The following is a 25,175-nucleotide window of genomic DNA, read 5'->3' as shown; positions in this document are numbered from 1 at the left end:
ATCAGATCGATTGTATTTATTGGTTTCATTTGAACGTTTCTCTCATCGATGCGTTTCGTTCTCCTTCATTGATTTTACATTTTCACGCGACATCAATCAGAGCCGCCTCAAACAAACAAACACTTTTTCATCTCATCCCATTAACGGCTCCGCCGGTGCCGGTGCCGGTGCCGGTCCACCCGCACCCCGAGCCTCGCTGACCTCCTCTCCGTGCGCCCCGTGCGTGGGAGCGCGTCCACGCAGACCCACGGAGGAGCCGCTGCAGCTTCTTACCGTGCACACGCAGCGGGATCAGGTGCAGCGCCACGACGCACGCCAGCAGCGTGAGTCTCCAGCGTCCCGTGGAAACGCGCGCCTCCTTCACGTGCATCCTCGCGGCGCGTGACAGAAGACCGGAGAAGTGGAGGAGATTCCTGCGACGACCGGCTTCGGGGAATCCGGTTTAAACAAAAGTAATCCGGTTCGGTGGGTCTGGTGGGTTCGCGTTCTAGACTCCAGCCTCCGCGCGCAAATCCTCCATCCTCGGCTGTTTAAACACACTGAGGCGGGTTACGGCTCCATTACCACGCAGCGGCGGCGGGGGGTGCGGTGCGTTCAGGGGCGCAGACGCGCGCCGTGGTGCGTTCAGGGGCGCAGACGCGCGCCGTGGTTCGGCTCGGCTTCGTTTGCTTCGGAACGGATCGGCGCTTCGGGCTCTTCTGAGCGCGGAAACAAACGGAGCGCGGCGCGCGTCGCAGCGTCTGGGGAGGGGTGAAGGGGGCTATTGATGACGCCCCCCCCCCCTTACTCCCCCTCCCTCACCGAAAACCTTTTCCCACTTCCAATTCTCTTTCCTCCTAATTTTTTCCAGTTCCGTTCGTTTCCCCTTTGATCCCGTCGCTTCAACCTTTCCTTTCATGTTCAGTTTGTCCTTCCAGCAGTCTGAAATGTAATTTATTCACCTTCCAGGATGTGTTTTCCTACTTTTCCCACATTCAGGAACATAAAGAATGACTCGCTCCTGATTCCTGAATGTTTCCTATTTTCCTTTCACTTTTCCAAAGATGTTTTCCTGGACTCTGCTTTTGTCTCCTCCTTTAATCTTAATCTTCATTTGTCCCATATTTTCCCATCTTTACCTTATTCCCACTCATCTAAATAAATACAACTTTTAAATCTTTAGGTTCTGTTTCCTCACTCGATTCTCTTCCTCTCCTTCCTTCCCTCACTTTTTCCCAGCGTTCCCACCTCTTCCCAACTTTTCCTCCTCCTCCCTCTGCTTCCCAGCCTTTATTCTAGTTTCTATTCAGCTAAAAGTGTTGAACCTCAATAGACACTCTTTTTCTCCCCGCGGGAAATCGGCCTCTTCTGCTGCAGATTAACTTCCCTTTGTCACTTTGTGTGTGTGTGTGCGCGCGTGTGCGTGTGTGTGCGTGTGCGTGTGCGTGTTAGAGAGGATGAAGCAGTCAGATTATGTAAAATAATAAATAAGTGTGTGTTTGATGCTGTCAAAACAACCAGCTTTGTTTCATGGGGGGGGGGCATGGGAGAGATGGGGGGGTTGGTGGGGTAAACGGGGGGATGCACATGTTGATGAATGCCCAAGGGCCCGGGGGCAATAAATGGTGGTGGGGGTGGCGGGCATTCTTCCACACAAAACAAAACATAAAGGGAGAGAGGCGCTGGGCAACCGGAGGCGTGTGCGTGTACGTGCGTGCGTGTGCGTGCGTGCGTGCGTGTGTGTGTGCGCGCCATCATTCTCTGCTCTGCCGTGCTGAGGTGGCTTTACCATATGTAGCTTAGCGTGTTGTCATGCTATTGTTTACAAACCAGACAGAGGCCACACCCCCATCAACGCCACCAATCAGAATAAAGCGGTAAATAAGAAGGGACAAAAGGGACCCCCCCCCCTCTCTAATATATAACGGCCTCCTCCCTTCTCAATAACACCCCGATGGTCAATCTGCTGGACGGACACCCCCCCCCAATGCCAGATTAGACGGGATTAGGTTTTAAAGAGTCCATGTTTTTAGGGCTAAAGTAATCTAAATGGAATAAACGCCGCTTCATGTATCGGCTCCATGTCCGTAATATTTATTATTACTATTACATCAAGTGTTTTTAATCTCTATAAACACAAACGGGATGCCAGAAGTCTGAGGACACGCCCACGTAAGGAGTCACGCGCGCAGAATATGGCGATAATCCCGTGACGTCACGGCGACGGTCGTTTCCACGTCACACGCAGATGTTGTCGAAACATCTCTAATCCGAACACAAAGGCAGCGGGAAGCAAACCGGTAATCCCACCTCTCCCCCGGGAGACGCGGGAAACGGAGGAACGGCCGTCTTCACCGCTAATCCCCCGTTAATCCGGGGAACGTCGTACAGCGTCCGAAAGCGTCGATTCATGTTTCAACACTTTTGTTAATCTGTAAATAGAATTAGTTTGTTTTGTAGGTTCAACTCTGTTCATCGGCGCCGGCGGAAGGAGCTGAAATTCTACCTGTAACTATGGAAACAAGAAAGCAGCAAAGATATCCTTTAGATGTGATAATCCTGAAAAACGAGAGCGAGAGAGACGAGTCGTTTCCAGACCGCCACGCTGGTTAGAATTACAACTGGATGTAAAAATTTAGATTAGGGGAGCGAGCTGCTTGGGGGAGGTCTGTGCTTTTCTAGTCAGATTCAAAAAGAACCGGGACATCCAGGTAATACAAAACCGTTTATTGGACAGCGTCTCGGTCCCGGTACCGACAGACCCATACAAAATAAAATGCTACAAAACGTCCAGACCAGAGACGACGCCCATCGACACAAAACGTCTCCGAAAAATACATTAACACAAGAAAGTGGGTAATACGTGAGGGGCTGAGTGGGGAGGGGGCTCTGAACGAGCGAATGTGTGTCTGTGGGGGGGGGGCAGCAGTCATGTGGGCGGGGACCAAGCAGGAAGAAGCGGACTCCAGAGGTAGCGAAGGGGCGAGCAGAGAGGTAGCAGGAGGAAGATTTCTACAAGAGGTAGCAGAGATGCTAACAGCGCTAGCGGAGGAGGAGGAGGAGCTCGGAAACATGAAAGGCCCGTTTTGAGGTTCTGCTTCTAAACCGCAGGCACAAACCAATCGCTAATCTATCGATGGCGTGGTGAACCAATCTGCTGCTCAGCTGAGCCCCGGGTCAACAGGAAACAGGAAGCCGCTCGTTTCCCACGCCGTTGGCAAAACGATCCTTTTATGGGCTGAACCCAATCACGATCAGAGAAAATCAATAGGACAGATTATTGTCTTTAAACGCTGGAAACGGGCGGCGAGTCGTTCCAGTGGCGGCGCCCTTTGTTATCACATGACCGTCTGACGCCGTCTCATTGGCTGAGAGGTGTTTCAGTGTGCTGACCACAGAAGTTTCAAACGGGGGCGACGGTTAGGGAGGCGGGACGAAAGCAACGGAAGGGGCGGGGCTTATCCGCTACGGGCTCGGCCCCTTAAAGCACCAAGGAGGCGCGGCACGCCCTCTCTTTCTGGGTAAAGTGTGTGTGTGTGTGCGTGCGTTACAGGCTAACCCTCAGTGTGTGTGTGTGTGTGTGTGCGTGCGTTACAGGCTAACCCTCAGTGTGTGTGTGTGCGTGCGTTACAGGCTAACCCTCAGTGTGTGTGTGTGTGTGTGTGTGCGTGCGTTACAGGCTAACCCTCAGTGTGTGTGTGTGTGTGCGTGCGTTACAGGCTAACCCTCAGTGTGTGTGTGTGTGTGCGTTACAGGCTAACCCTCAGCGTGTGTGTGTGTGCGTGTGCGTTACAGGCTAACCCTCAGTGTGTGTGTGCGTGCGTGTTTTCCTTCCTCTTATGTCATTAAAATCTCAGTTCTTATATTTTTCTGAACACTGTTGCCCGGGGCAACGGCAGCTCTGACTCGATCCCTCCGACCGTCCTTCTGAAACACTCCAGAGTACCAAATGTTTGTTAATCCGCTGCTAAAAATAGTCCCTAACAAACAGAGTTTACTCCTGCAGCGATGCAAACGTCTGGATGGAGAGGGGAGCGCCATCGAGCGCCATGGAGCGCCATCGAACGCCATCGAACGCCATCGAACGCCATCGAACGCCATCGAGCGCCATCGAACGCCATCGAACGCCATCGAACGCCATCGAACGCCATGGAGCGCCATCGAACGCCATCGAACGCCATCGAACGCCATCGAACGCCATGGAGCGCCATCGAACGCCATCGAACGCCATCGAACGCCATGGAGCGCCATCGAGCGCCATCGAACGCCATCGAGCGCCATCGAGCGCCATCGAGCGCCGCCGAGAGCACGCACACACGGAACGACAGTGTATCGTTGAAAGAGGAGCGAGAGGTAGATACGAGGGCGAGAGCAGGCCCCCTGGTCTCGCCAGCTCCCTCTAGTGTCGGAGAAGAGACGCTGCCTTCAGAGGGGTGGGAGGAGCTACAGTGTCGATTAAAACAGCATCAGAGGAGAGAGGGGAGGAGCTCTGAGTCGTTCTCTCCAGTGTTAATTACTAAACGACGCCGGCCGCTGTGCCCTGAGAGGAAGTGTGTGTGTGTGTGTGTGTGTGCGCGTCCGTCCGTGTGTGTGTGTGTCCGTGTGTGTGTCCGTTAATTATGTTGCTTCTACTTTTGGGATTTTTGTTTTGGTGGGGGGGGGGGCGGTGTAACGAGCAAGTAGCAAAAGACATCAAAAAGCAGACGGAGGTTCAGAGAGTTTTTTGTGTGTGTGTGTGTGTGTGTGTGTGGGGGGGGGGGTCTTAGTTGTCAGGCACTCGAGCGCTGGGGGGCACAGGAGGACCCACAGGAACTGGAGGCACCCCCTCAGGCTGTGCAGGGAGTGGTCCAGGGTCTGGAAGGAGGAGAAGAGGAGTCAGAGCAGGAGGTGAGACTCCTTGGGGGGGGGTCCAGACTCAAATCTAACAGGACCCGTATCAGATGATTTACAGGCTTTTGCACTCACACATGCCGTTGGGGGCTCCAGGGTGGCGTGGGGGCATCATGGGGGGCATCCCACCAGGAGGGGGGCCGGCGGAGGGCGGGCCGGGCATCATGCGCCCGGGTCCCAGAGGTCCTGGGTGGTGGTGCCCCATCGGGGGGTAGCCGGGGTGCATGGCTCCACCGTGGTGTGGCTGGTGGCCTCCGGGATGCATGCCGGGGGGAGGCAGCCCGGATCCAGGGGCGTGGCCCTGCCCGAGCCCTTGAGCCTGGGCGGCGGCGGCGGCCTGCTGCTCCATCTGCTGCCTCGCCTTCATCTCGGCGTACTTCAGCTGCTCCATGTGGAACGCCTGACGCTCCGTCAGCAGCTGCTGCCGCTGGAGCTCCAGCTGCAGGGAGACCAAGGAAACGCCATCAGAGCCACGCCCCCTTCACGGCCACGCCCCCTTCACAGCCGGGGCCCCAGACCAATGAAACGCCATCAGAGCCACGCCCCCTTCACAGCCGGGGCTCCAGACCAACGAAACGCCATCAGAGCCACGCCCCCTTCACAGCCACGCCCCCTTCACAGCCGGGGCTCCAGACCAACGAAACGGCATCAGAGCCACGCCCCCTCCACTCACCGCCTCCTCCTCCCGGTCCAGCCACGCCCCCTCCTCCCGGTGCAGCCACGCCCCCTCCACTCACCGCCTCCTTCTCCCGGTCCAGCCACGCCCCCCCCACTCACCGCCTCCTCCTCCCGGTGCAGCCACGCCCCCCCCACTCACCGCCTCCTCCTCCCGGTGCAGCCACGCCCCCTCCACTCACCGCCTCCTTCTCCCGGTGCAGCCACGCCCCCCCCACTCACCGCCTCCTTCTCCCGGTGCAGCCACGCCCCCTCCTCCCGGTGCAGCCACGCCCCCTCCACTCACCGCCTCCTTCTCCCGGTCCATGATGGTCTCCAGCTCCTCAAAGTGCCTCAGCTTGATCTCCAGCTTCTTCATCTGCGTCTCCACCAGCAGCGCCACCAGAGACTTGATCTTCCTCTCCTCCACCGCCGCCAGGTGCTGAGCGTTCGGGAGAGAGGAAACGTCAGGAGCCCGCCAGCGGGTCAGGAGCCGACCTCGCTGGGGGAGGAGTCTGCGGTTCCTCGCCTTGGCCTTGGTGGCAGCGGACGCCAGGGCAGCCGCCGCCGCCGTGGCGATGTTCCCCTCCTCGATGTCGTGCTCCAGCTTCTTCCTCTTCTCCTCTCCCTCCTCCGAAGCCGGTTTCTCCTCCTTGTCCTTCTCGTGCTCCGAGGGAGACGTGTCCGTGGCGTCCTCCTTGTCCTTGTCTGACGGGGACAGAGAAACATTCCTTTTACGGGCCGGACTCGCAGCCAATGAGAATCCGCCGCCTCAGCGTTACCTGCTGGAGCCATCTTGGCCTCCTCGCCGCCCTCCTCGCTCTCCTCCTCGCGCTCCGACGCCTCCGCCCCCTCCTTCTTCACCTTGTCGGCGGCCTCCGTCTTGTCGGCGCTCTTCTCCGCAGACTCGCTGGGCTTCTCCGCCTCGTCTTTCAGCTCCGCCTGGAGGATCAGGGGCAGACATGAAGGTCGGCATGAAGGTCGGCATGAAGGTCGACGTCGGGCCTAAAGGAGGGACGACTGGAACACCTTGTCGGCCTGCTGGGAGTCCGAGTCCGTGTCCATCTTCTCTGCCTCTGAAGGTTCTGCAGGTGAAACATGGGAGAGAGATTAGAACATCCAAGAACCTGAACCCGATCAGGATGGTTCCAGAAACTCCTCGTCTAGAATAAAGAAGCACGCCTTCCGTTCTGGATCAGAGAGGGAAGGAGTGCGTGTGTGTGTGTGTGCGTGTGTGTGTGCACGGTGGGTGCTTGAATATTGATTGTGCGATGCGTGTGTCGGTTGAGCGCTTTGGGCGGGGCGGGGCACTGAATCGACTGCAACTGTGAGTCTAGGGGGCAATAAATCAAGTACAAGTGAGAGAGAGAGAGAGAGAGAGAGAGACAGAGAGACAAACACATGACCCAGTTAAGGATGGCGTGATGATGTCACCCATCGCTCGTTCCCTGAGAAAAGAAATCTGCACGAGCGCTCCCAAAAGCGTGCGTTCTGCTGCCCCCTAGTGGTTCAGGTGGACGACGCCTGGGTAAAAACCAGGACCCAAGCGGGGGGGGGGGCTTTTACAGGCATCGGGACATCGAGGTCACTCTCGAAGATGTTCAGAACGATTAGCATTCATACAGGAAACACTAATACCCCTGGGGGGGGGGGGGGCTGATTGCCTTGGTGGTTTCGGTCCCTTCTTTGTTTCCTGATCCAACAGGAGTGGAAGTATCGAAAATGAAGAAGCCTCTGGATGAGACGTGACCTGAACCGACGATAACCGGCAGAACTTCAGCGAGCCTCGCCGGTCCCGGGCCTCTAAGGGGCTGCTCACCGGTCTTTTCGGGCTCCTCGGGGGCGGTGCCGGCGATGCCGCTGCTCTCCAGCCCGTAGGCGGGGTCCACCTTTCCCGTGCTCCTGGCCGCCTCCTGCACCTTCTTCACGTGCGCCTCCACCAACTCGGCGGGCACCTCCTCACGCACACGGGAGAACTCCTCTGCGGGGAGAACGTTGAGCGTAGCATTTAAACGGAAAGGCATCGTATTTGCTCTCCAGTCCGCCGGTTCTCACCGAGAGCTGCTCTGGCGGCCGCGGACGCCACTCGGGGGTCCACGACCGAGGCCAGGAAGGCCACCGTGCTCATCACGGGGTTTCCAGACTGGCTGAAGGGGATGGGCTGGTAGGCCAGAGGGCCCAGGCAGGCCTCGGTGCTCTCCAGGTACGGATCCTCGATGGGGAGCCGCAGGAAGTGCAGGATGCACTCGTCCTGGGTGCGCGAGCCGATGTGCTCCGACACCTTGTTCCAGTCGTCTTTGAACATCTCCAGAGCCTGGAAGCAGCGGGAGGAGAGATCTGCTGATGAAAGGCGCCGAGGAGCGACCTCACCTCCCGTCCGGCGACTCACCTCCAGCAGCAGCAGCGTCTCCTGCTCCGTCCAGTCCCTGGTGGAGCTAACAGCTTTAGCCTGAAGGGAAAGCCATTTTAAGATCAAAGAGAGAGGAGTACGACGTAGGAAGCTAGCGGGGTGCCGCGCGCTCACCTTGGGGGGTTTCCTGCCGTAGAAATCGGTGCGAAGGCCGAAGTTCTGCAAGTCGATGGACTTGTCTTTGCCCTTGTCCGGGAAGACGGGCATTTGCTGCGGCGGGGGAATCTGGAGGGACGAAACGGATCCCGGTCAGACAACGAATCCAGCCGCCATCGCTCCGAAGCAGACGGGATCCGGCCCTACCGGCGGGGGGCGATGGTTCAGCGGCATCAGACCAGACGGAGTGTCAGCCAGAACGGTGAAGTGGGGAGTGGGGGGGGGGCCCATGGGCAGCGGCCGACTGTCGGCGTCCACCTGGTAGTTCACCAAACCCCACTGCTCCAGGAAGGCGTGAACCCTGCAGAAGACCAGGGAGCCTCGGCTGTGAGCCCACGGGTCCAGCACCGCTACGTAGCGTTAGCACGGACGGCAGATTTATTTGAAGGACGTGGACAAATAATAGTTCCGGATGCGATACGATAGCGATTAGCTTTGATCTGCAGCGCCGTCCAGCCCGGGGACCGGTCTCACCTCATGATGGCGCAGACGTCCCCCGTCAGGTTCCGGCGACAGGAGGTGGAGGTGAGGTACTCCTGAGGGTTCAGCCGGTACGTATCGATCATGAAGTTCCGGTAGGCCAGGTATCTGTTAGCGCACGGAGACAAGCGGCGAGCACGTTAGCATGAGCAGCAGCTAAAGGGCGCCAGGCGGCTGAAGTGCTCTCACATCTCGGGGGTTTTGGACTTGTTCTTCCCGTTGAAGAACTCCGGCAGGGCTCTCCTCTCAATCTCATGGATGCTAACAAGAAGGGAAGGAGGATTCCGTTTTGGTTTCACCACGATTTATGATCCCTAGACTTAAAATGCTAAAGGCTGCAGCTACGGCGTTGCTTCGGTTGCGGCTACCAGTTGTAGTCGAACCAGGCGCTGTAGCTGGGGATGATGATGTGGTGCGTCTGCTCCGTCACGTTGTCCTCGCCGGCGTCCATCAGCCGGTTGATTTCAGCTTTGCCCTGCTCCTCGTCGTCCTGCGGCAGGACAGAGCGGTGACGATGAGGAGGGCAGCGAAAGGAGGCAGCGCTAACGGCTACTTCCCGGAGGTCTTACCTTTCCGCCGGAGAGCACGGAGTCGTTCTCCATGTCATCTGGGAAACAAGACAGACAGACGGACGGTCACTCCGGACGATATCTCCAAACACGCACAGAAGCAAAGCGGTTCATTTAAAGGTTCGCACCCAGGTCGGCCACATTTCCTCCTTTCACTGGCGTGTTCTCACTGTCTTTCTTTGAATTTGCTGTCATGGAAGAAAAGAGACAAAGATATATAAAAAAGAACACGGCTAAAAATAGCTGGAAAGAAGCAGAGGGCCGCGGGGACGGGGGACCTTTGATCAAACTGGGACACCCCCGATGGGACCTGGGTGTTTGAGGGCAGCGGAGACGAAGCTCCATTCACGTGGAGTTTTAACGGCCTCGCTCCGATCGCGGGACGCACCGTTTTTGGCCATGCCGCCCTCTTCGATGCTGGCGCCCGCCGAGGAGTCGTCCATGTCCTTGGTGATGTCCTCCTCTGTGTCCTCCTCCTCACCCCTGTGGCCGCGTCGCTTCCAGTGGAGCCCCGGGTTCCTGAAGGAAAGTCGTTCATCAGTAAGAATGACTTGTAGAGGGGAGCCCCCCCCCCCCCTGGTTGCTCAGGACGCCCTTACCCCTTCTTTCCCCCCTTCTTGCGGGACTCGGCGGGCGTGCTGGGCGGCGAGGGCGAGCGCCTCCTCTTCTTGCTGGCGGAGTTGGCCTTGCGCTCCTTGCGATCGGGCGTACGGGAAGACTGATCAGATAAACGCCGGCAGGCAGCGCAGGGAGCGAGGGATGGAGGATGAGAGAAACAGCAGCAGGATGAGAGGATGGAACGGTTGCACACACAAGGAGGGGAAGCAGTGGGAGGAGGAGGACGGGGGGGGGGGGGGGGGGGGGGGTGGAGGTGGTGGTGGAGGAGACGACCAGGGTTCCTGTCGCTGCGGCAACGACCCTACCGATCACCCGTTGCTGCTCTGATTAGCACGCCGTTAGCTTAGACTCGCGTCTGCTTTAACGTTGCAGCTTCTAAACGAGGCGAATGCGTTTTAAATGTTTTAGGACAGAAACCCTGAAATACTTTAGGAGACAAAGAGCGAGGAAAGGTTTGGAAGAGATGCGCGAAAGACAAACCAGACGCAAACGAAAGACGACAACAAACACACGACGCGGGACGCGGGACGACACGGAAACCCGGCGGCAGGAAGCGCACGCTTCGACACGAGCCAGCCATCGGCCCGGCGTGTGCGTTCGCCGTCGTACCGAACACACACCTCCTCCTCCTTGGGGAAGACCCTCTGGCGGAAGCTGACCGGCTTCTTGTTCTCGTCCACCTCGTAGTCTTCCTCATTCATCCACTCGTTGAAGGCATCCGTGTCCGAGACCCACTTGGCGTGGACCTAAGGGGGACACGGCGGAGTCTCCGACTCAAGAGGACGTCTGTCGGGTTCCGTCGGACGGACGTCCTCGTCTCTCAAGACAAAGATCTCACGCGACACGAGTCCAGTTTGGTCTCGCTCACCTTCCAGGGTCGGTCGGTGCCGGGCGGGTCCTCGACGTCTCCGTCCACCTCGCTGGCCGACACCCAGGTGTCATAGCTGAAAAACAGAGGTGAGTTTGGGATGGTTTGACATCCAGCTGGACGTAAACAGGCACCGCCCTGTCCTACTGGTCGGAGGACAGAGGATCGGATGTCCCTCGCCCCACCTGTCCGGGGACAGACCCCAGTGCACCAACACCTGCTTGTCTTTCCTCATGACGGGACGAAGCCACTCCTCTGAAACACAAACACACGTCCCTCGTCATGCAGACGGCTGGAGGTACCGACCCATCGGACGGTTCTGGAGGTACCGATCCACCGGACGGTTCTGGCCTACCCTCGTCTTGCGCCGGTGGACTGGGTAAATGTGGTGGGTGGACTTTGACTTGTCGTCAGTGATGGAGCCCTGGAGAGGAAGCAGCGAGAGTTAATCCTTCCCCTGGCATCGGGGTTCTGGGCGGCGGGGGTTCGGGGGTCCGGGGCGGGCTCCGGGCTCACCTGGTGCCTCTTGATGACGTCTTTAAGCTTACTGGCCTGTTTCTGCTCGATGTCTGGCGACAGGAACACAGTGGGCCGGCTCAAGCAGTTATTCTAGAAGCACAGAAGCATCCGAGTTGCCGTCAAACGTTTCAGCCCCTTTTGCATTCGTGGTTTATTTAAATAAACACGAGTTCTGCAGCACCGCCGGCTCGGCGGGGGGTCCAGATCATACCTGGACCAAGTTCTTCTCCACATTTAGGAACATTTCCACATTTCGGTCCATCCTGGAAGGGTTCTGCAGGTCAAATCTGCGCCTGACAGGAAGTCAAAGAGCACACCGATGTTTAATCCCACTAAACCACGATTACTCACATCTACGTGTGTGAAACGCATCAACTCACCAGCCCTGCTCGCTCTTAAACTTATAGACCGACCCCAAGATGTGAGAGAGAGCACCCCCAGCCTTGAAATCCAGGAAACACTTTGCCTGAATAAAACAGCAAAGATGTTAATAATGTGTTCCCCCACGCTCCGGCGTGCGTAAACGGCGTGCGTAAACGGCGTGCTTACGGGCAGCTTGGTCAGAGCAGGATTGTTCACCCTGCGTCCAAAAGCATCCTCCTGGAACTGCAGCAGCTGGACCACCAAACCGGCCAAGGATTTACTGGAGGGGGAGTCATTCTGGACGTACTGGAACCAAACGGAGACCAAAGAACGTTCACCAAGGAAAGACGCCAAGGAACCGAAAGGACACCTGATCCAACGGGAACCGGGGGGGGGGGGGGGGGGGGGGGGGGGGTTCTCCTCCGCCCTACGAGCGGCTTGAACTGTGAAGGGATGACATTTCTCTCGCACAAATCATTTCTGCTTTTACTGATGTAAAGAAAGACGGATGATGTCATCATTGATGATGTCCTCCACCTCACCATCCTCTACCTGGCATGTAAATAAACTAAACTGCGGCAGGTGCGTCGCCTCAAAGGAAAAACACCGAACCCCGAATCAGGATCGGGTCCGTTCAGAACAAAGACGATGGGAATGGACGGAGACCCATTTCCAGGCCGCGCGTAAACAAACGTTTACATTCTGGTGTCAAAGTGTTTAAAATGACTTCATCTCCTAAACGTCATTTCCGCTCTCTAGTACTTTTATCCACACGTTCAGTGAAGTTAACCGGCGTCCCGTTCCTTCATAATAACCGCCTGAAGCTTGTCAGAGTTCGAACGAGAGGACGCAGAGGGGCCATTCTTTGTTAGGCTAGCGGTGCCTGCTAGCTAGCCAGCTAGCTAGCTAGCTAGCTACGGTGTGTTGACAAAAGTCAATCCCGCTTTCTCTTCCGAACTACAATAAAGTGAGCCATGCGACGATGCGGTGATGATTCCCCGACTGACGTTTAACTTCAGAGACGATCAGATCCGAGTCCGGTCCCACTTGGCCGGGTTCAAACGATTCGCTGTCGGACTGCAGCCTCTTAGCATGTCGGGCCTGACGGTGCTAATAAAGTGAATTTCATCGCGACTACGACTCGATCAAGCCCGACAATAAGCGTAGCAACCACGCAGAAGCCGCTTCGCCGCTCGGTGGTCAACGTTTCCCGGTGGACGTGTTTTTACGGTTACTTCTCGCGTCCGGTTAGCTAGCTAACTTCGGGCTAGCGAAATGACAAACTGCCTCGTTCCTGTAAACCGAGCTAATGAACGAATGCTTCGCGTTAGCATGAACACGCAACAGCTACTTAGAACACATACCTCGCATTTTGACCCTTGACCCTACAGTGTAGTACTAGCCGTTCTCTAGCCGCGGAAGCTAGCAGAGATCGCAGCGGGACGCGGGACGCGGGACGCGGAGCCCCGCGCCGCTAGCTCACCTTCTTGTAGTGCTTTCCTATCCACAGCCGCACCGCCTCGAACTGGGATATCGTCTCGGAACTTTCCCAGAATTTAGCGGAAGGGCCGCCGTCCTTCTTCCGCCCCACCGCGGTGCCGCTGCCGGCCGGCCCGGCGGCCGCTCCGCCAGAACCCGCTCCGCCTGCCGTTGTCGCCGCCGTCGCCATTGTGCGTTTTGTTCGCTGCGTCGTCTTTCTCCTCCGCGGCGTCTCTCACCGTGTGAATCTCCGAATGATATTGCGCAGTCGCGAAGTGAGAGATACATTTCAACTCTCGCGAGACTTACGTTGTAATAGCGCTTATGGGAAATGGAGGCTGTCCTTGAGTTCTTGACCTCGGCAGCGTCGATAGAAACAGAACATGCAATGAAACTTCCTTAAATACTGCTTTAGTAGTTTTTATAATTTCAACATACATTTATGTTTATCTCTGCAAATGATTTTTTTGTCAAAATAATTTTGTCTCGACTAGAAGCTGGAGCAACAATCCCAGGGATTGGAAAAGAAAGCCCGACATCTGTCTTTCATCCGACGGTGTCGTTTCTTCCCCAGGTGTGCCGTGACCTCGGGCATCACCGGAGGGGTCACCGGAACCTTCAGTGTATCGGGATGGACGTAAACATCATCATCATCATTCATTTATTATTCATTTCATGAATCTGTTATTTTCTAAATGAAACAAAAAATCAACAAGGACATCGACAAAATTCGCACAATCCTTCATTTGCCAGCGATGAACGACAAAAGTAGAAGCGTCCGAGCGTCTGAACTGTTGACGCGCGACCCGGGACGACCCGGACGACCCGGGACGCGTCGCTTCCGTAAAACGCTGAAGTTCGTACGTTGTGCAACAAATAAATCAGCGACTCAGCGTTTTCAGCATCGACGCCGACTTGTTGTTTTTTTTGACGCCTTTTCTGCATGTTCGGGAACTTCTGCAAGGAAACCGTCAAAGATACAATCAAGGTTGAGGATTTTACAGCGAAGGGCCGGAACCTGGATCCGTCGGGATCAGAGGTTCCGTCCGGGTGAGATGAAATCCGGACCGGCAGAGAGTCCTGAATTGTCCCGTTGATCTGGATCCGGTCGGTCCGACCTTGAACGGGTTCGTCCTGATCGCTGCTCCTCGTTGGGCGAGGGCACCGCGAGCATCGGACTCATCCCTGCTCGTCTGAACCGATCCGACCGATTAGAACTTTGATTTCTGATCGCTTTAATCCTTCAGTCCACTTTTTTGTTGAGCTCGCAGAGGTCACGAAGGTCGTCCAGTGACATCACGCGACGCTCACAAACAGGAAGTAGCAGCAAGAACTTCCTGAAATACCAGAAGTAGAAGTACTCGTTGTTGAGTATCCCTTTGACCCTTCTATGTTAAATCTTGGCATCGTTTTACTCTCGCCGCTGATCCGGGCGGTTTCCTGCGTTACTTATTAAATTATTCACATTCCCGGGCTGCCTCTGAATCACTGCAGGAGTTGCTTTATTTCGTTGGTTCACATTCCGGTCTTTGGGGGGGACCTCTTGACATTAACTGGGATGAACTCTGAACCTTCGTTCACCAGTAGGGGGAAACGCGTGCCGGGCAGAGGACCGGCGTGCCGTGATTGGACGGCGTGGAAGATGAACGTGATCTGGTTTCTGATTGGCTCAACGGCAGCACGAAGGAGGGAAGAGATGCTTATAAAGAGGACGGAGGGCGGTCCGGATGCTCTTCTCCTCCGCCGACTCATCGGGCTCCGGGAGCGAATCTGCCGAGTCGGGGTTTTCCACGATGGCGGATAACAGGAAGTCATGTCAACGCGTCTCACACAGGAACATGGCGCTCGCCGTTCTGCTTGTGCCGCTCCTCCTGGAGACGAGCTCGGCTGTGACTTATCGTGAGTATGACCAGAGCAGGCGTGACATCATCATCATCATCGTCATCCTCACCTGGTGCAGGTGCGTGCCCGTCTCTGTCCGCAGCGAACGTGGCGTTGAGGGGGAAAGCGACGCTCTCAAAATCCGAGCACTCCCTCGGATACGCCTACAACGCCATCGACGGAAACCGCAACGGTAACTTCCTGTCGGGATCCTGCGCCGTCTCCTCTGAGATGAGGGACCCCTGGTGGAGGGTGGACCTGCTGGACGCCTACGTGGTCACCTCCGTGAGCGTCACCAACCGAGGGGACTGCTGCGGGGACCGGCTGGACCGGCTGCAGATCTACGTCGGCAACTCCAAGGAAAGCAACGGCTTGCAAAACGCCAAGTCAGTCCGACGCGTCTCCAGCCGTCCCTTTCAGAGTCGTGTCCTGCAGACCCTCCGCCTGGCCGCCGCGTTTCTCGTGTCCATATCAGGAGGAAGAAATTCACATCTTGGTTTCAATCTCTCTCTCTCAGGGTCGCCACGATCCCAACAATCGGGTTGGGATCGACGCATTTCGAGAATTTCACGGAGCGGGTGGAGGGACGGCACGTGACTCTGTCTCTCGCCGGTTCAAAGAGGATCCTCTCGATCTGCGAGGTGGAGGTCTACGGATACCGAGCGCCGACCGGTGAGGAGCCGAGCTGCTGCATGAACCCACAGGGGGAGGCAGCGGTGGGTCAGGGTCAGGGTCAGGGTCAGGGTCAGAGGACGCAGCCAAAGGCTCGTTGCCTTCAGAGATATCAGCGGCACTCGGCTTCGTGTCGGAGTACGAAGCGGCTATCGTCCACGTCCTTCGCGTCCGTCTCACTGGGACGTCTTTAGAGTCTCCGTACTTTGCAGTGTTTCTATTATTTCTTTATTTGAGGCAACTTTGAGACGTTATTGTCGCAGGATGTGCATCCTCTGTCAGGAGGAGCCTCTAACATTTATTAGATCCTGCGATGAGCTGAAACGTGGTGACGCTCTTCCAGGAGAGAATCTGGCGCTCCAGGGAAAGGCCTCCCAGTCGTCGTTGTTCTCCTACGGATTCGCGCACAGCGCCATCGACGGGAATCCCGACAGCAGTTGGGAAGCCGGCTCCTGCAGCCACACCAACAACGACATCAACCCCTGGTGGAGGCTGGACCTGCGCAAAACGCATAAAGTTTTCTCCGTCACCGTCACCATCGCGGACGCTAACCCGGAACGCCTGCAGGGAGCCGAGATCCGGATCGGAGATTCCCTGGAAAACAACGGCAACGACAACCCCAGGTAGGTTCTGTGTAACGTAGTTAATTTATTTAATCTGTTTTTAATCCGTGTTTCTTGGTTGTGATGTTTAACAGGATTTATTTTCTACTTTAGATTAATACAATACAGAAACTGTGGTAAACAAACATGACATTAGATTAATCAATATATTCCTTTATGTTTCTTAAATGAGTAAAAAGCTACCATGAGCTAGTAGAAACCAACACTATCATTATTGTTCATATATTCATGACGGTTAAATATTTTGTTCTACACTCCTGTGTTTTGCATTTCCTGCACAGAATCCTTTATTCTTTTATTAATTTGGTTCTCCTGACTCTCTCGTTCCTCGTAAAGGAGGACAGCCCAACCTTTCCTCGGGGTCACGGCCTGATTTCTGCTTCCTGTCTCAGGTGCGGCGTGATCCAGAATGTCGCCGCGGGGGCCGTCTCTGAATTCCGGTGCAACGGGACGGACGGCCGCTACGTTAACGTCGTCATCCCGGACAGAGAAGAGTTCCTGTCCCTGTGTGAGGTGGAGGTGTTCGGCTCCGTCCTGGACTAGAGCTGCTGACCTTTGACCTGCGGACATGAAGCGCTGCTGCTGCTGCTGTCTTTTAGAATGCTAAACCTTTAGCATCCTGTCGCTATATCGCTTTCTGACAAAATCATTTTAAAGATTGAGTTGTTGCTGCTTAATTTAGTTATCTTTGGGCTTTACAGAAACTACTGGACCGGTTCTAAACGGATGGTACCGAGTCCTACGATGATAATCAATCAATGATGATTAGATCCGGTTTCACACCCCGTCAAAATAAAACGCAGCCCGGCATCAAACACACATTTCAGCTTTTTATTTAATAGTAACAGTAAAATGTATTTAAAGTACGATATAACTATTTCTATTCAAACTAATCCCACAGTCTAATATGAAATTAAGTCAGAAGAAATCCCCACCCTAAAGTTTTAGGAGATAATAAAAAAAATATTACTGCACGTAAAACAAAGAAAATAAAAGCTTTTAAATGCGAGGCGGGGCGGAGCCTCTGTCTTTGGTTCAAGTGGAGACTGTCTTGGTCTGGTTCAGGGGACATTTAGACCACAGCTTTCATCAGATGCACGCATCATCATCATCATCATCATCATCGACAGGCCTGTGACGCTGCTGCGGCTCAACGCCGCCCTCTAGTGGACAAACAGGAACGTTCCTGCAGTCTGAAAGGCGTACACGTCGGGTGCTGAAGTCTCACTGTGTCTCCGGGCCGCTCAGCTTCTCCGTCTCCTCTGTCCTCACGGCGGTCAGCTGTCCATCGGTGATCAGGTCGTCCCCGGGTACCTGAGAGGAAGAGGCGAGACAACTGATGATGTCCTCCGTCCGTCTCCTTTCACTACATTCACGTGTCTCCAATTGTCTCCATCCGTTGTTGAGATGGAGACAGAATTTACTCTCCAGTTTTATCTGTCTCTGTCTACTTGTGGACAGACAGGAAGTCCGCCGGAGGGTTGCCTCCACATCTGTGACAGCGCCATCTAGTGAAGTGAGGTCAAACCTCCATTCCAGACTGACCTCCCAGTAGACGTTGTCCTCAAAGCAGGCGGCGTCCGAAGGAGCGCCGAAGACGGGCAGCTTCAGGACCAGACCTGGAAGGGAACCGGACCGTCCGTCAACAAGACACACAACAGACAACAGCCGAGGAGGGCGTGTCACCCACCGACTATGAGCCCGCCCACCAGGGCGACTCCGAGGGTGACGGCGAGGGAGGCGGCCTGAATGCCGCCCTGGTGGGACGCATCGACTCTACCGCTGGCCACATCAGGAAACACGTCTCTCAGGCTGAAAGACACAGGAGGACAACAGGAGGACATCAGGAGGACATCAGGAGGACAACAGGAGGACAACAGGAGGACATCAGGAGGACATCAGGAGGACAACCTCCGACCAATCGCAGCCCAGCAGCCGAACCCTCGCAGGTAATCTCATTCAAAAGAAGAATGTGGAGATTCAGGACGAGCCCCCCCCGCCCCCCTGTCCTCCCCCCTCAGGTGTCTGTCCACAGCAACACAAACGCCATGTTTACCCCTCTCCGTAGATTTCTACCGTCGCCAGGGAAGCGGTCACCGCGCCCACGACGGCGCCCAGAACGCCCGGCATGCCGTGCAGGTTGTGAACCCCGCAGGTGTCCTGGATCTTCAGTTTCTCCTCCAAGACGGGCTGAAAGGAGGTAAAGAAGGAGGAGCCTAAATGTTCTAAAGCCTCCAGTGTAAGAACAGGGGAAGATCCAGACGTTTTTGTATCCGGGACCCAAGTTAGACCAGGATCCAAATGTCAAACAGAACCGCCTCGGCGGTCCCTGGATCCTTACGGAGAGATACTTGAAGCCGAGGACGGAGATGATTCCGGCCAGGAAGCCGACGACCATGGAGCCGAACGGCGTCAGCATCATCTCCCCCGCCGTCCCCGCGGCGACTCCCCCGGCCAGGGCGGCGTTTTGGATGTGGACCTAAAGAGGAGCGTTTGATAATATACGTGCTAAAACACGTGCAAGTAAACAATCATCGCCGTGATGTCATCATCATCATCACGATGCTAACGCTAAGCTAGCGCCCTCACCATATCCAGCTTGCCGTCGTGCGCCGTGAGGGCCGACATGGCGTAGGTGGACAGGGTGCAGGCCGCCAGGGAGTAGTAGGTGTTGAGGGCGGTGCGGTGCTGGTCGTCTCCGTGGGCCGTGACGGCCGAGTTGAAGCTGGGCCAGAACATCCACAGGTAGAGCGTACCTGGGGAGGAGATGATGTTTTATTTTATCATCTCGTTTCCTTGTCTTTTCTTTGCACTTCCTGTCCAGTCCAGGTTTTGGTTTCACTTTATTTACTCCACACAAATAACTTCCAGCATGTGGAAGGAACAAATAAAAAACAATTCCTCACAAAAGTATGAATACAATTTTAACATTTTTGAATCTTGGAGATGCATCTTGATAAGAATGTCTGAGTATTTTCATTGGCCACAAAGCTGCATCTGTGGGAGGAGCTTACCGATCATAGCGAACAGGTCGGAGTGGTACACCGAGCAGTTCTTGTGGTTGCTCTTGTTCAGGTTGGGGCGGTACAGCATCCGGGTCACCATGAGCCCAAAGTAGGCCCCGAACGTGTGGATGGTCATGGATCCTCCAGCGTCCCGGGCCTGAAAGCCAAACACGACCCAGTTATGAAAACGCACACACACACACACACACACACATCGTCCTCGTGCACCGTCTCAGAGACCCACCCCCAGGACCGTCAGCAGGATGAACTCGTTGACGGCGAACAGCGTGACCTCGAACATCGCCATGACCAGCAGCTGGACGGGACTGGTTTTACCCAGAACGGCTCCAAACGAGATGAGCACCGACCCCGTGCAGAAATCAGCGTTGATCATGCTGAAGGAAGCAGAAGTGAATAAGCGCATTGTGTTTGCAGCCCCCCCCCCCCCCCTCACACCTACCTCTCCACCCCGATGTGGATCTTGCCTCCATGCATTCCGTGGAAGAAGCCCTGCATCAGCGTGGCCCACTGCAGGGCGAAGGCCGCGATGAGGAAGTTGAAGCCCACGCTGCTGAAGCCGTAGCGCTGCAGGAAGGTCATGAGGAAGCCGAAACCGATGAAGATCATAACGTGCACATCCTGGAAACCTGCAGGCGGGAGGAAACAGCGGCGCGTTTCATCACGGAGCGGCGAAATGGACCGGACACTGCCGGATTTAGCCGACAGCGCATTTACCTTTTTCTTTATGTCCTTATATATTGTTTTCACGTCTGGATGTCAGCGCAGCTTTTGGTTCAGATTTAATCCTCTATGCAGACGACTCTCCACTCTATGTGAGAGATCAGTGGAGTCAAACCAATCCCTTTGATTTTAAAAATCTATCTGACTCCAGATTTGTATCCAACCAACCCGTTTATTAACCCGTTTCTTTCTAATCACATAATGTGCACGCTGTATGTGGAGTTGATCGAATATTTAAACCTTCATCATGTGACAAAATTTTGAAGTAAAGCTGCCAAAAAAGACTTTTCATTTCATTTCAAGATTTCTAGAAGCCAAATAATGAACTCAACTTGTCTTGTAATCGCTGCTTTCTAGCGCTTCGTTTTTGTGCTATGGCTGTTGTTACCATGGCGACCAACCATCGGCATGACTCGACGGAGGTGTCGCCAGTGTCCCAGATACATTTGGACATCATCCAGGAAAGCTGGATTCTGCTGGCGTCTTTCAGATATTTAAGATAAATTCTTGTTTTCTACTCATTTTCATTGTGAACATTTTACAGTTCGTAGATCCCAACAGCGTTTTTGATCATTCGAGGTCATCATGTTCACATTCGCAGACTAGCATCCATCCTTGTTTTAGCTTAGCATGTTAGCATCATGTTAGCACAGACGCTAACCTTCAGCGTTTGTGACACTTGAACGCTTCAACTTTTAATATGACAGACATGCATGCTGTCCTGTGTCAGAGGTCAGAGGTCACCGTCAGGCACAGAGACCAGGTTCAGCTGCCCGGAGTTGACAGGAATTTGCTCAAGAGCACTTAAGCAGCGTGCATAGCAAAGAAAGGCGACGTCCTGTTGACCTTCGTGACCTCTTTACATAGATCATTTATGAGCATATTTATTATTCATTTATATTCACATAAATAAATCACCTGTTTCAAACCCTGCAGGTGAGTAGAGGTAGAGCAGCGATTTAAAGTCTCAGCTCTACCTGGAGACACAAGCCCACACCTGGGAGGGACACGCCCACGTGACTTGTTCCCACTTGCTCGTGACAGCTAAGATTAAAGTCTTACTTTGAAGAGATGAGTGGGCAGACATGAATAATCAATCCTCTGCAGAACTTCCCAACAGAACAACGAGAGCGTCCCATGAAACATTTATTAATGCAACAACAAAATCAGCCGAACGTTTTACTTCTTCACCTGAAACAGCCCGGGGGCCAATGCTTCAGGTTCTGGTCGTGATCCGGATCATGGTCTGGATCCAGAATGTTTTAGAGGACTCTTTATGATGCTATCTTTATTTCACGGAGCGGGTTATATCGGCAGCGATTGGATGAAAACAACGCGATGACATCACCACCAGATCCAGCACACGTCAGAGTCTGGATGTGGCGATCCAGACTGATCTGAGACCAGATTGGAGTCAAACTTCTAAAGACTCTGATCTGGATCCTGAACTAAACCCTCAGTAAAATATTTGTTCTGTAAATGCATTCCATTTTAACTTTAAAAAGGCAGAAGGAAAATAACAACCCCCACAAAAGTGAAACTTTTTTTTCTCTGGGTGTGAATATCTTGTTGCAGCGTTTACCGTCTCGTTTCTCGGGGTAACCTCTGACCCCGTTACAGGACACTCACTTGGGTATCGGTAGTAGAAGTCGTTCTCGAAGTCGAAGTGGGTCTTGTTGTGCCACGCCCTAGCGTCCGTCTCAGCGTCGTACTGCACCAGCGTGCCGAAGAGGATGATGAGGACGATCTCCAGGACGAAGCAGGCGATCGGGAGCTTCGTCTTCATGCTGGTGGCGGCGTCCGTCATGCTCTCCTCCCGGCGGGACAAGGAGCAGGAGAAGGAAAGGGGTTAAAGATCCAGCAGAGCACGTTCGACCCACTGCCCCACACACACTCAGGACCGGGTGTGTGTGTGTGTGTGTGTGTGTGTGCGTGTGTGAGAGGACGGGAGGCTGACAGACATGAGCCGATCCGTCATGCGTGTTTTACTCTGCTGGGTCACGCCCACCAGCTCGGCCTCCTCCACTCATAATGCATTTTTTAATCCCGCCCCCCAGTACCTCGTCTGGAGGTCACTTTGCCGAAATAATGTCACAATATTTTATGGACTTTTAAAATTCTTCTATTCCTTAAGCTCCTCCTTTTTAACGGGATAGAGATACGGTTACTGTGACCTCAACGGAAACACGCCACGCTCAGGACCGGTCCAGTCTGGAACCATCCAGAATGTCTACCTGTGGGGTCTGGAACCATCCAGAATGTCTACCTGTGGGTCTGGAACCATCCAGAATCTCTACCTGTGGGTCTGGAACCATCCAGAATGTCTACCTCTGGGTCTGGAACCATCCAGAATCTCTACCTGTGGGTCTGGAACCATCCAGAATGTCTACCTGTGGGTCTGGAACCATCCAGAATGTCTACCTGTGGGTCTGGAACCATCCAGAATCTCTACCTGTGGGTCTGGAACCATCCAGAATCTCTACCTGTGGGTCTGGAACCATCCAGAATCTCTACCTGTGGGTCTGGAACCATCCAGAATCTCTACCTGTGGGTCTGGAACCATCCAGAATGTCTACCTGTGGGTCTGGAACCATCCAGAATCTCTACCTGTGGGTCTGGAACCATCCAGAATGTCTACCTGTGGGGTCTGGAACCTTCACCCTTCACCCAGAATCTTTGCAGGTGAGGTTCACTCCCTTCTCCTGCCGTCAGGTGTGACCAGCCGCAGCATTCACACCTGTGTCCGTGTGAATGAAGCGGCAGGAATGTTGTTGTGAGCTCTGCAGAGATAAGAGCTCGCCGGCTGCTGCTCTCCTCCCTTTCCCTCAGAGCTCTGGAAGACGCTCTTCTGCGTTTATAACGATGTAATAAAGGTTGTTACGGGAACTCCTACCTGCAGGCCCGTGTGCAGGTATCTTCTTGTTCTCACTCATCAGTCGTTGTCACATTTTTGGACGCATGGCAACAAGCCCGGTCTCGTGGGGGGGGGGGGCTTCTTGTCGCTCGGCTCCCTCGCCCCGCTGATAACACAATCGCCCAATCAGAGGAGGGAGGGCATCAATGGCTGCAGACAACAGGAGATAAAGACGAGACCAATCCGGCCTGTTGTGCAACAGAGATAGCGTTTAGGACACGCCCCTCCGCTGCACCGTGGGGGGGGGGGCACGCTCATTTCACAGACGCCATGCAGGCCCCGTATGGGGGGGAGGAGATCTCACCGTGCTCCACGCTCCTGTGGGGACTTGAACTTTTCCCCTTCCAGTAATACTCAGTTTGTAGAAAGTCGCTCCAGGCCAAAGGGGGAGGGGCTTATCTGTTGTGCTACACAGGTGTGTGACAACAACGCCTCAGGAAGACAACTCACCTGTGAGCTGTTCATCAAGCTCACAGGTGAGTGAGAGCCCTGCAGGCAGAGCAGATTTATAGAACGCATCTCATTATCTGAGCAGCCAATCAGCTCTCAGCCCGCGGGGTCACAGAACCGTGACATCATCAGACCTGTCGCTGTGACTTTAAGTGGATTTATCTTCCTTAAAATCAGGTGTTTTCTTTTTCAGATGAAGGTTATATGCCCCCCCCCCCCCATCTCAGATAATCTCACGCTTGTTTCTGCTGCACGGTGGAAAGGAATTCAAACCGTCTTCATTGTGAAAGGTCAGATCCAGGTGTCTGTTTAGATTCCTAGCATGTGAGAGACAGATAAAGACAACAAAGGTGCCCGCATTTACCTGCACGAATGGGAGGAGGGGGGGGGACAGGAAGCTCCAGCGGGACAGACGAGGACAAATGTGAGGACAAATCTGTCAGCAGGGGCTTCATGGGGGCGGGAATGTTTCAGTGTCTTTGCAGGGACACAGCCCGGAACCGGGTCCAGAGAGGCTTCACCTGCAGCCCGGAACCGGTTCCAGAGAGGCTTCACCCGCAGCCCGGAACCGGTTCCAGAGAGGCTTCACCCGCAGCCCGGAACCGGTTCCAGAGAGGCTTCACCCGCAGCCCGGAACCGGTTCCAGAGAGGCTTCACCCGCAGCCCGGAACCGGTTCCAGAGAGGCTTCACCCGCAGCCCGGAACCGGTTCCAGAGAGGCTTCACCCGCAGCCCGGAACCGGTTCCAGAGAGGCTTCACCTGCAGCCCGGAACCGGTTCCAGAGAGGCTTCACCTGCAGCCCGGAACCGGTTCCAGAGAGGCTTCACCCGCAGCCCGGAACCGGCTCCAGGAAGTCACCAGATCCCTCCTTCTAATGAAGAGATAAAACCACGCATGATGACATCATCAAAACACGAAGGTAATGCTGCGATGTCATAATGAATGCCCGTCTCACTGCACTGAGAGACAGACAGGTGGCGCTATGCTTCGGCCCCACTGATTGGCTGAATACTAATGAGGTGATGAGAAAGCGTCCCATTGAGACGCCATTAGTTCACCTCGTCTCCACATCGGACGCCGCCTGGACCGGCACAATGTGGTCCTTGTTCCCGGGGGGGCGGAGCCAACACAGCTTCCCCTCCCACTGACCCCAGCGCTGAATGCTTCCATCGTCCCGTTTGGCAGCGGAACTCTGGGAACGGGTGGAAGACACAGGAGGGCTTGTTGTCCTCCGGGGCAGCGACGGCTCGCCCCCCCCCAGCCCCCCCAGCCCCCCCAGCCCCCTGCTGCTACTAAAGCTGGACACGGAGCCAAAGGAACCAATCAGCTGTCCAGAGACCCACTTCAGCCGCCTGTCAGAGCCTCTCGTGGGTCCACAGCTGGATCCGGTTTGAACCTCAGACTGGACCATATGACCACAATGAGGGGGGCAGGAGGGGGCGGGGCAGGAGGGGGCGGGGCAGGAGAGACGAGGTGGGTGTGACGGACGACCCAACGGGGTGAAACGGCAGCACCGTCTTCATGCGGGACACTCTGGAGGGCGACCGGACATCTCACCGCACCACAGCTCGTCCTGGGACTCTGGGTCCGGGTCCTCTGGATCCGGGTCTTCTGGGTCTGGGTCATCTGGGTCCGGGTCTCCTGGGTCTGGGTCGTCTGGGTCCGGGTCTCCTGGGTCTGGGTCGTCTGGGTCTGGGACTCTGGGTCTCCTAACGCTCCTCTTCCTCTTCCTCTTCCTCCTCCTGCTCCTCCTCCTCCTCCTCCTCGGTGAACTCCTCTGCAGCATCAGTGAAGATGTCCTGTCCGATGTCCTCTGGGTCAGCGTGGGGGGGGTCGGTGTCAGGACCAGGATCACCTGGAACACAGACCGGGACGCGTTCCAATATGAATCTAGTGGAGCAGGA

General features: G+C 55.1%; 4 protein-coding genes across 4 annotated transcripts in view; 1 reads left to right on the top strand and 3 right to left on the bottom strand.

The window, feature by feature from the left end:
• Positions 1-1,433, bottom strand: part of LOC137913577 (chondroitin sulfate proteoglycan 5-like) — a 20,032-nt gene extending 18,599 nt beyond the window's left edge. The window contains exon 1 of the mRNA XM_068757224.1: positions 274-1,433. Coding sequence (XP_068613325.1) covers positions 274-370 — 97 coding nt within the window. The 5' untranslated portion in view covers positions 371-1,433. The remainder of the gene's footprint in view (positions 1-273) is intronic.
• A 3,308-nt stretch (positions 1,434-4,741) lies between these two features.
• On the bottom strand, positions 4,742-13,212 carry LOC137917842 (SWI/SNF complex subunit SMARCC1-like). Its single transcript, XM_068760579.1, is given in 28 exon segments — positions 4,742-4,833; positions 4,945-5,308; positions 5,831-5,965; positions 6,053-6,231; positions 6,306-6,465; positions 6,553-6,608; positions 7,343-7,504; positions 7,579-7,837; positions 7,913-7,972; positions 8,048-8,158; positions 8,237-8,390; positions 8,564-8,677; positions 8,759-8,830; positions 8,938-9,059; positions 9,139-9,176; positions 9,267-9,326; positions 9,527-9,657; positions 9,738-9,856; positions 10,377-10,502; positions 10,625-10,700; positions 10,810-10,879; positions 10,980-11,000; positions 11,003-11,048; positions 11,141-11,233; positions 11,355-11,436; positions 11,524-11,609; positions 11,693-11,812; positions 12,990-13,212. Coding segments are annotated over 28 exon segments (3,294 nt in total). The 5' UTR covers positions 13,176-13,212.
• Positions 13,213-14,823: 1,611 nt separating this feature from the next.
• LOC137913566 (fucolectin-5-like) lies at positions 14,824-17,377 on the top strand. The gene is made up of 5 exons (XM_068757212.1): positions 14,824-14,884; positions 14,970-15,252; positions 15,384-15,538; positions 15,882-16,161; positions 16,554-17,377. Exons 1-5 carry the CDS (start codon positions 14,824-14,826, stop codon positions 16,702-16,704), a joined length of 930 nt encoding a protein of 309 aa, XP_068613313.1. The 3' UTR covers positions 16,705-17,377.
• Positions 17,345-21,714, bottom strand: rhbg (Rh family B glycoprotein). The gene is made up of 10 exons (XM_068759482.1): positions 21,537-21,714; positions 19,627-19,813; positions 19,411-19,561; positions 19,176-19,323; positions 18,751-18,917; positions 18,503-18,640; positions 18,218-18,351; positions 17,852-17,973; positions 17,707-17,780; positions 17,345-17,475 (listed from the first exon to the last, which is right to left on the bottom strand). Exons 1-10 carry the CDS (start codon positions 21,712-21,714, stop codon positions 17,386-17,388), a joined length of 1,389 nt encoding a protein of 462 aa, XP_068615583.1. The 3' UTR covers positions 17,345-17,385.
• Between the last annotated feature and the right edge of the window lie 3,461 nt (positions 21,715-25,175).

The sequence above is a fragment of the Brachionichthys hirsutus genome, chromosome 3 (genome assembly GCF_040956055.1).
Source record: "Brachionichthys hirsutus isolate HB-005 chromosome 3, CSIRO-AGI_Bhir_v1, whole genome shotgun sequence".
Taxonomy (NCBI): domain Eukaryota; kingdom Metazoa; phylum Chordata; class Actinopteri; order Lophiiformes; family Brachionichthyidae; genus Brachionichthys; species Brachionichthys hirsutus.
This window is presented reverse-complemented; position numbering and strand designations above follow the sequence as displayed.

What these genes read in the sequence shown, in the direction of transcription:
- LOC137913566 (XM_068757212.1), top strand. Translation starts at nt 14,824, where the DNA reads ATGGCGCTCGCCGTTCTGCTTGTGCCGCTCCTCCTGGAGACGAGCTCG. An exon ending in GAGCTCGGCTGTGACTTATC is followed by an intron (nt 14,885 to 14,969) that starts GTGAGTATGACC and finishes CTCTGTCCGCAG; the next exon opens with CGAACGTGGCGTTGAGGGGG. An exon ending in AACGGCAACGACAACCCCAG is followed by an intron (nt 16,162 to 16,553) that starts GTAGGTTCTGTG and finishes TTCCTGTCTCAG; the next exon opens with GTGCGGCGTGATCCAGAATG.
- rhbg (XM_068759482.1), bottom strand. Translation starts at nt 21,714, where the DNA reads ATGACGGACGCCGCCACCAGCATGAAGACGAAGCTCCCGATCGCCTGC. An exon ending in CGACCTGTTCGCTATGATCG is followed by an intron (nt 18,918 to 19,175) that starts GTAAGCTCCTCC and finishes TCTCCTCCCCAG; the next exon opens with GTACGCTCTACCTGTGGATG. An exon ending in AGGACAACGTCTACTGGGAG is followed by an intron (nt 17,476 to 17,706) that starts GTCAGTCTGGAA and finishes TCTTCCTCTCAG; the next exon opens with GTACCCGGGGACGACCTGAT.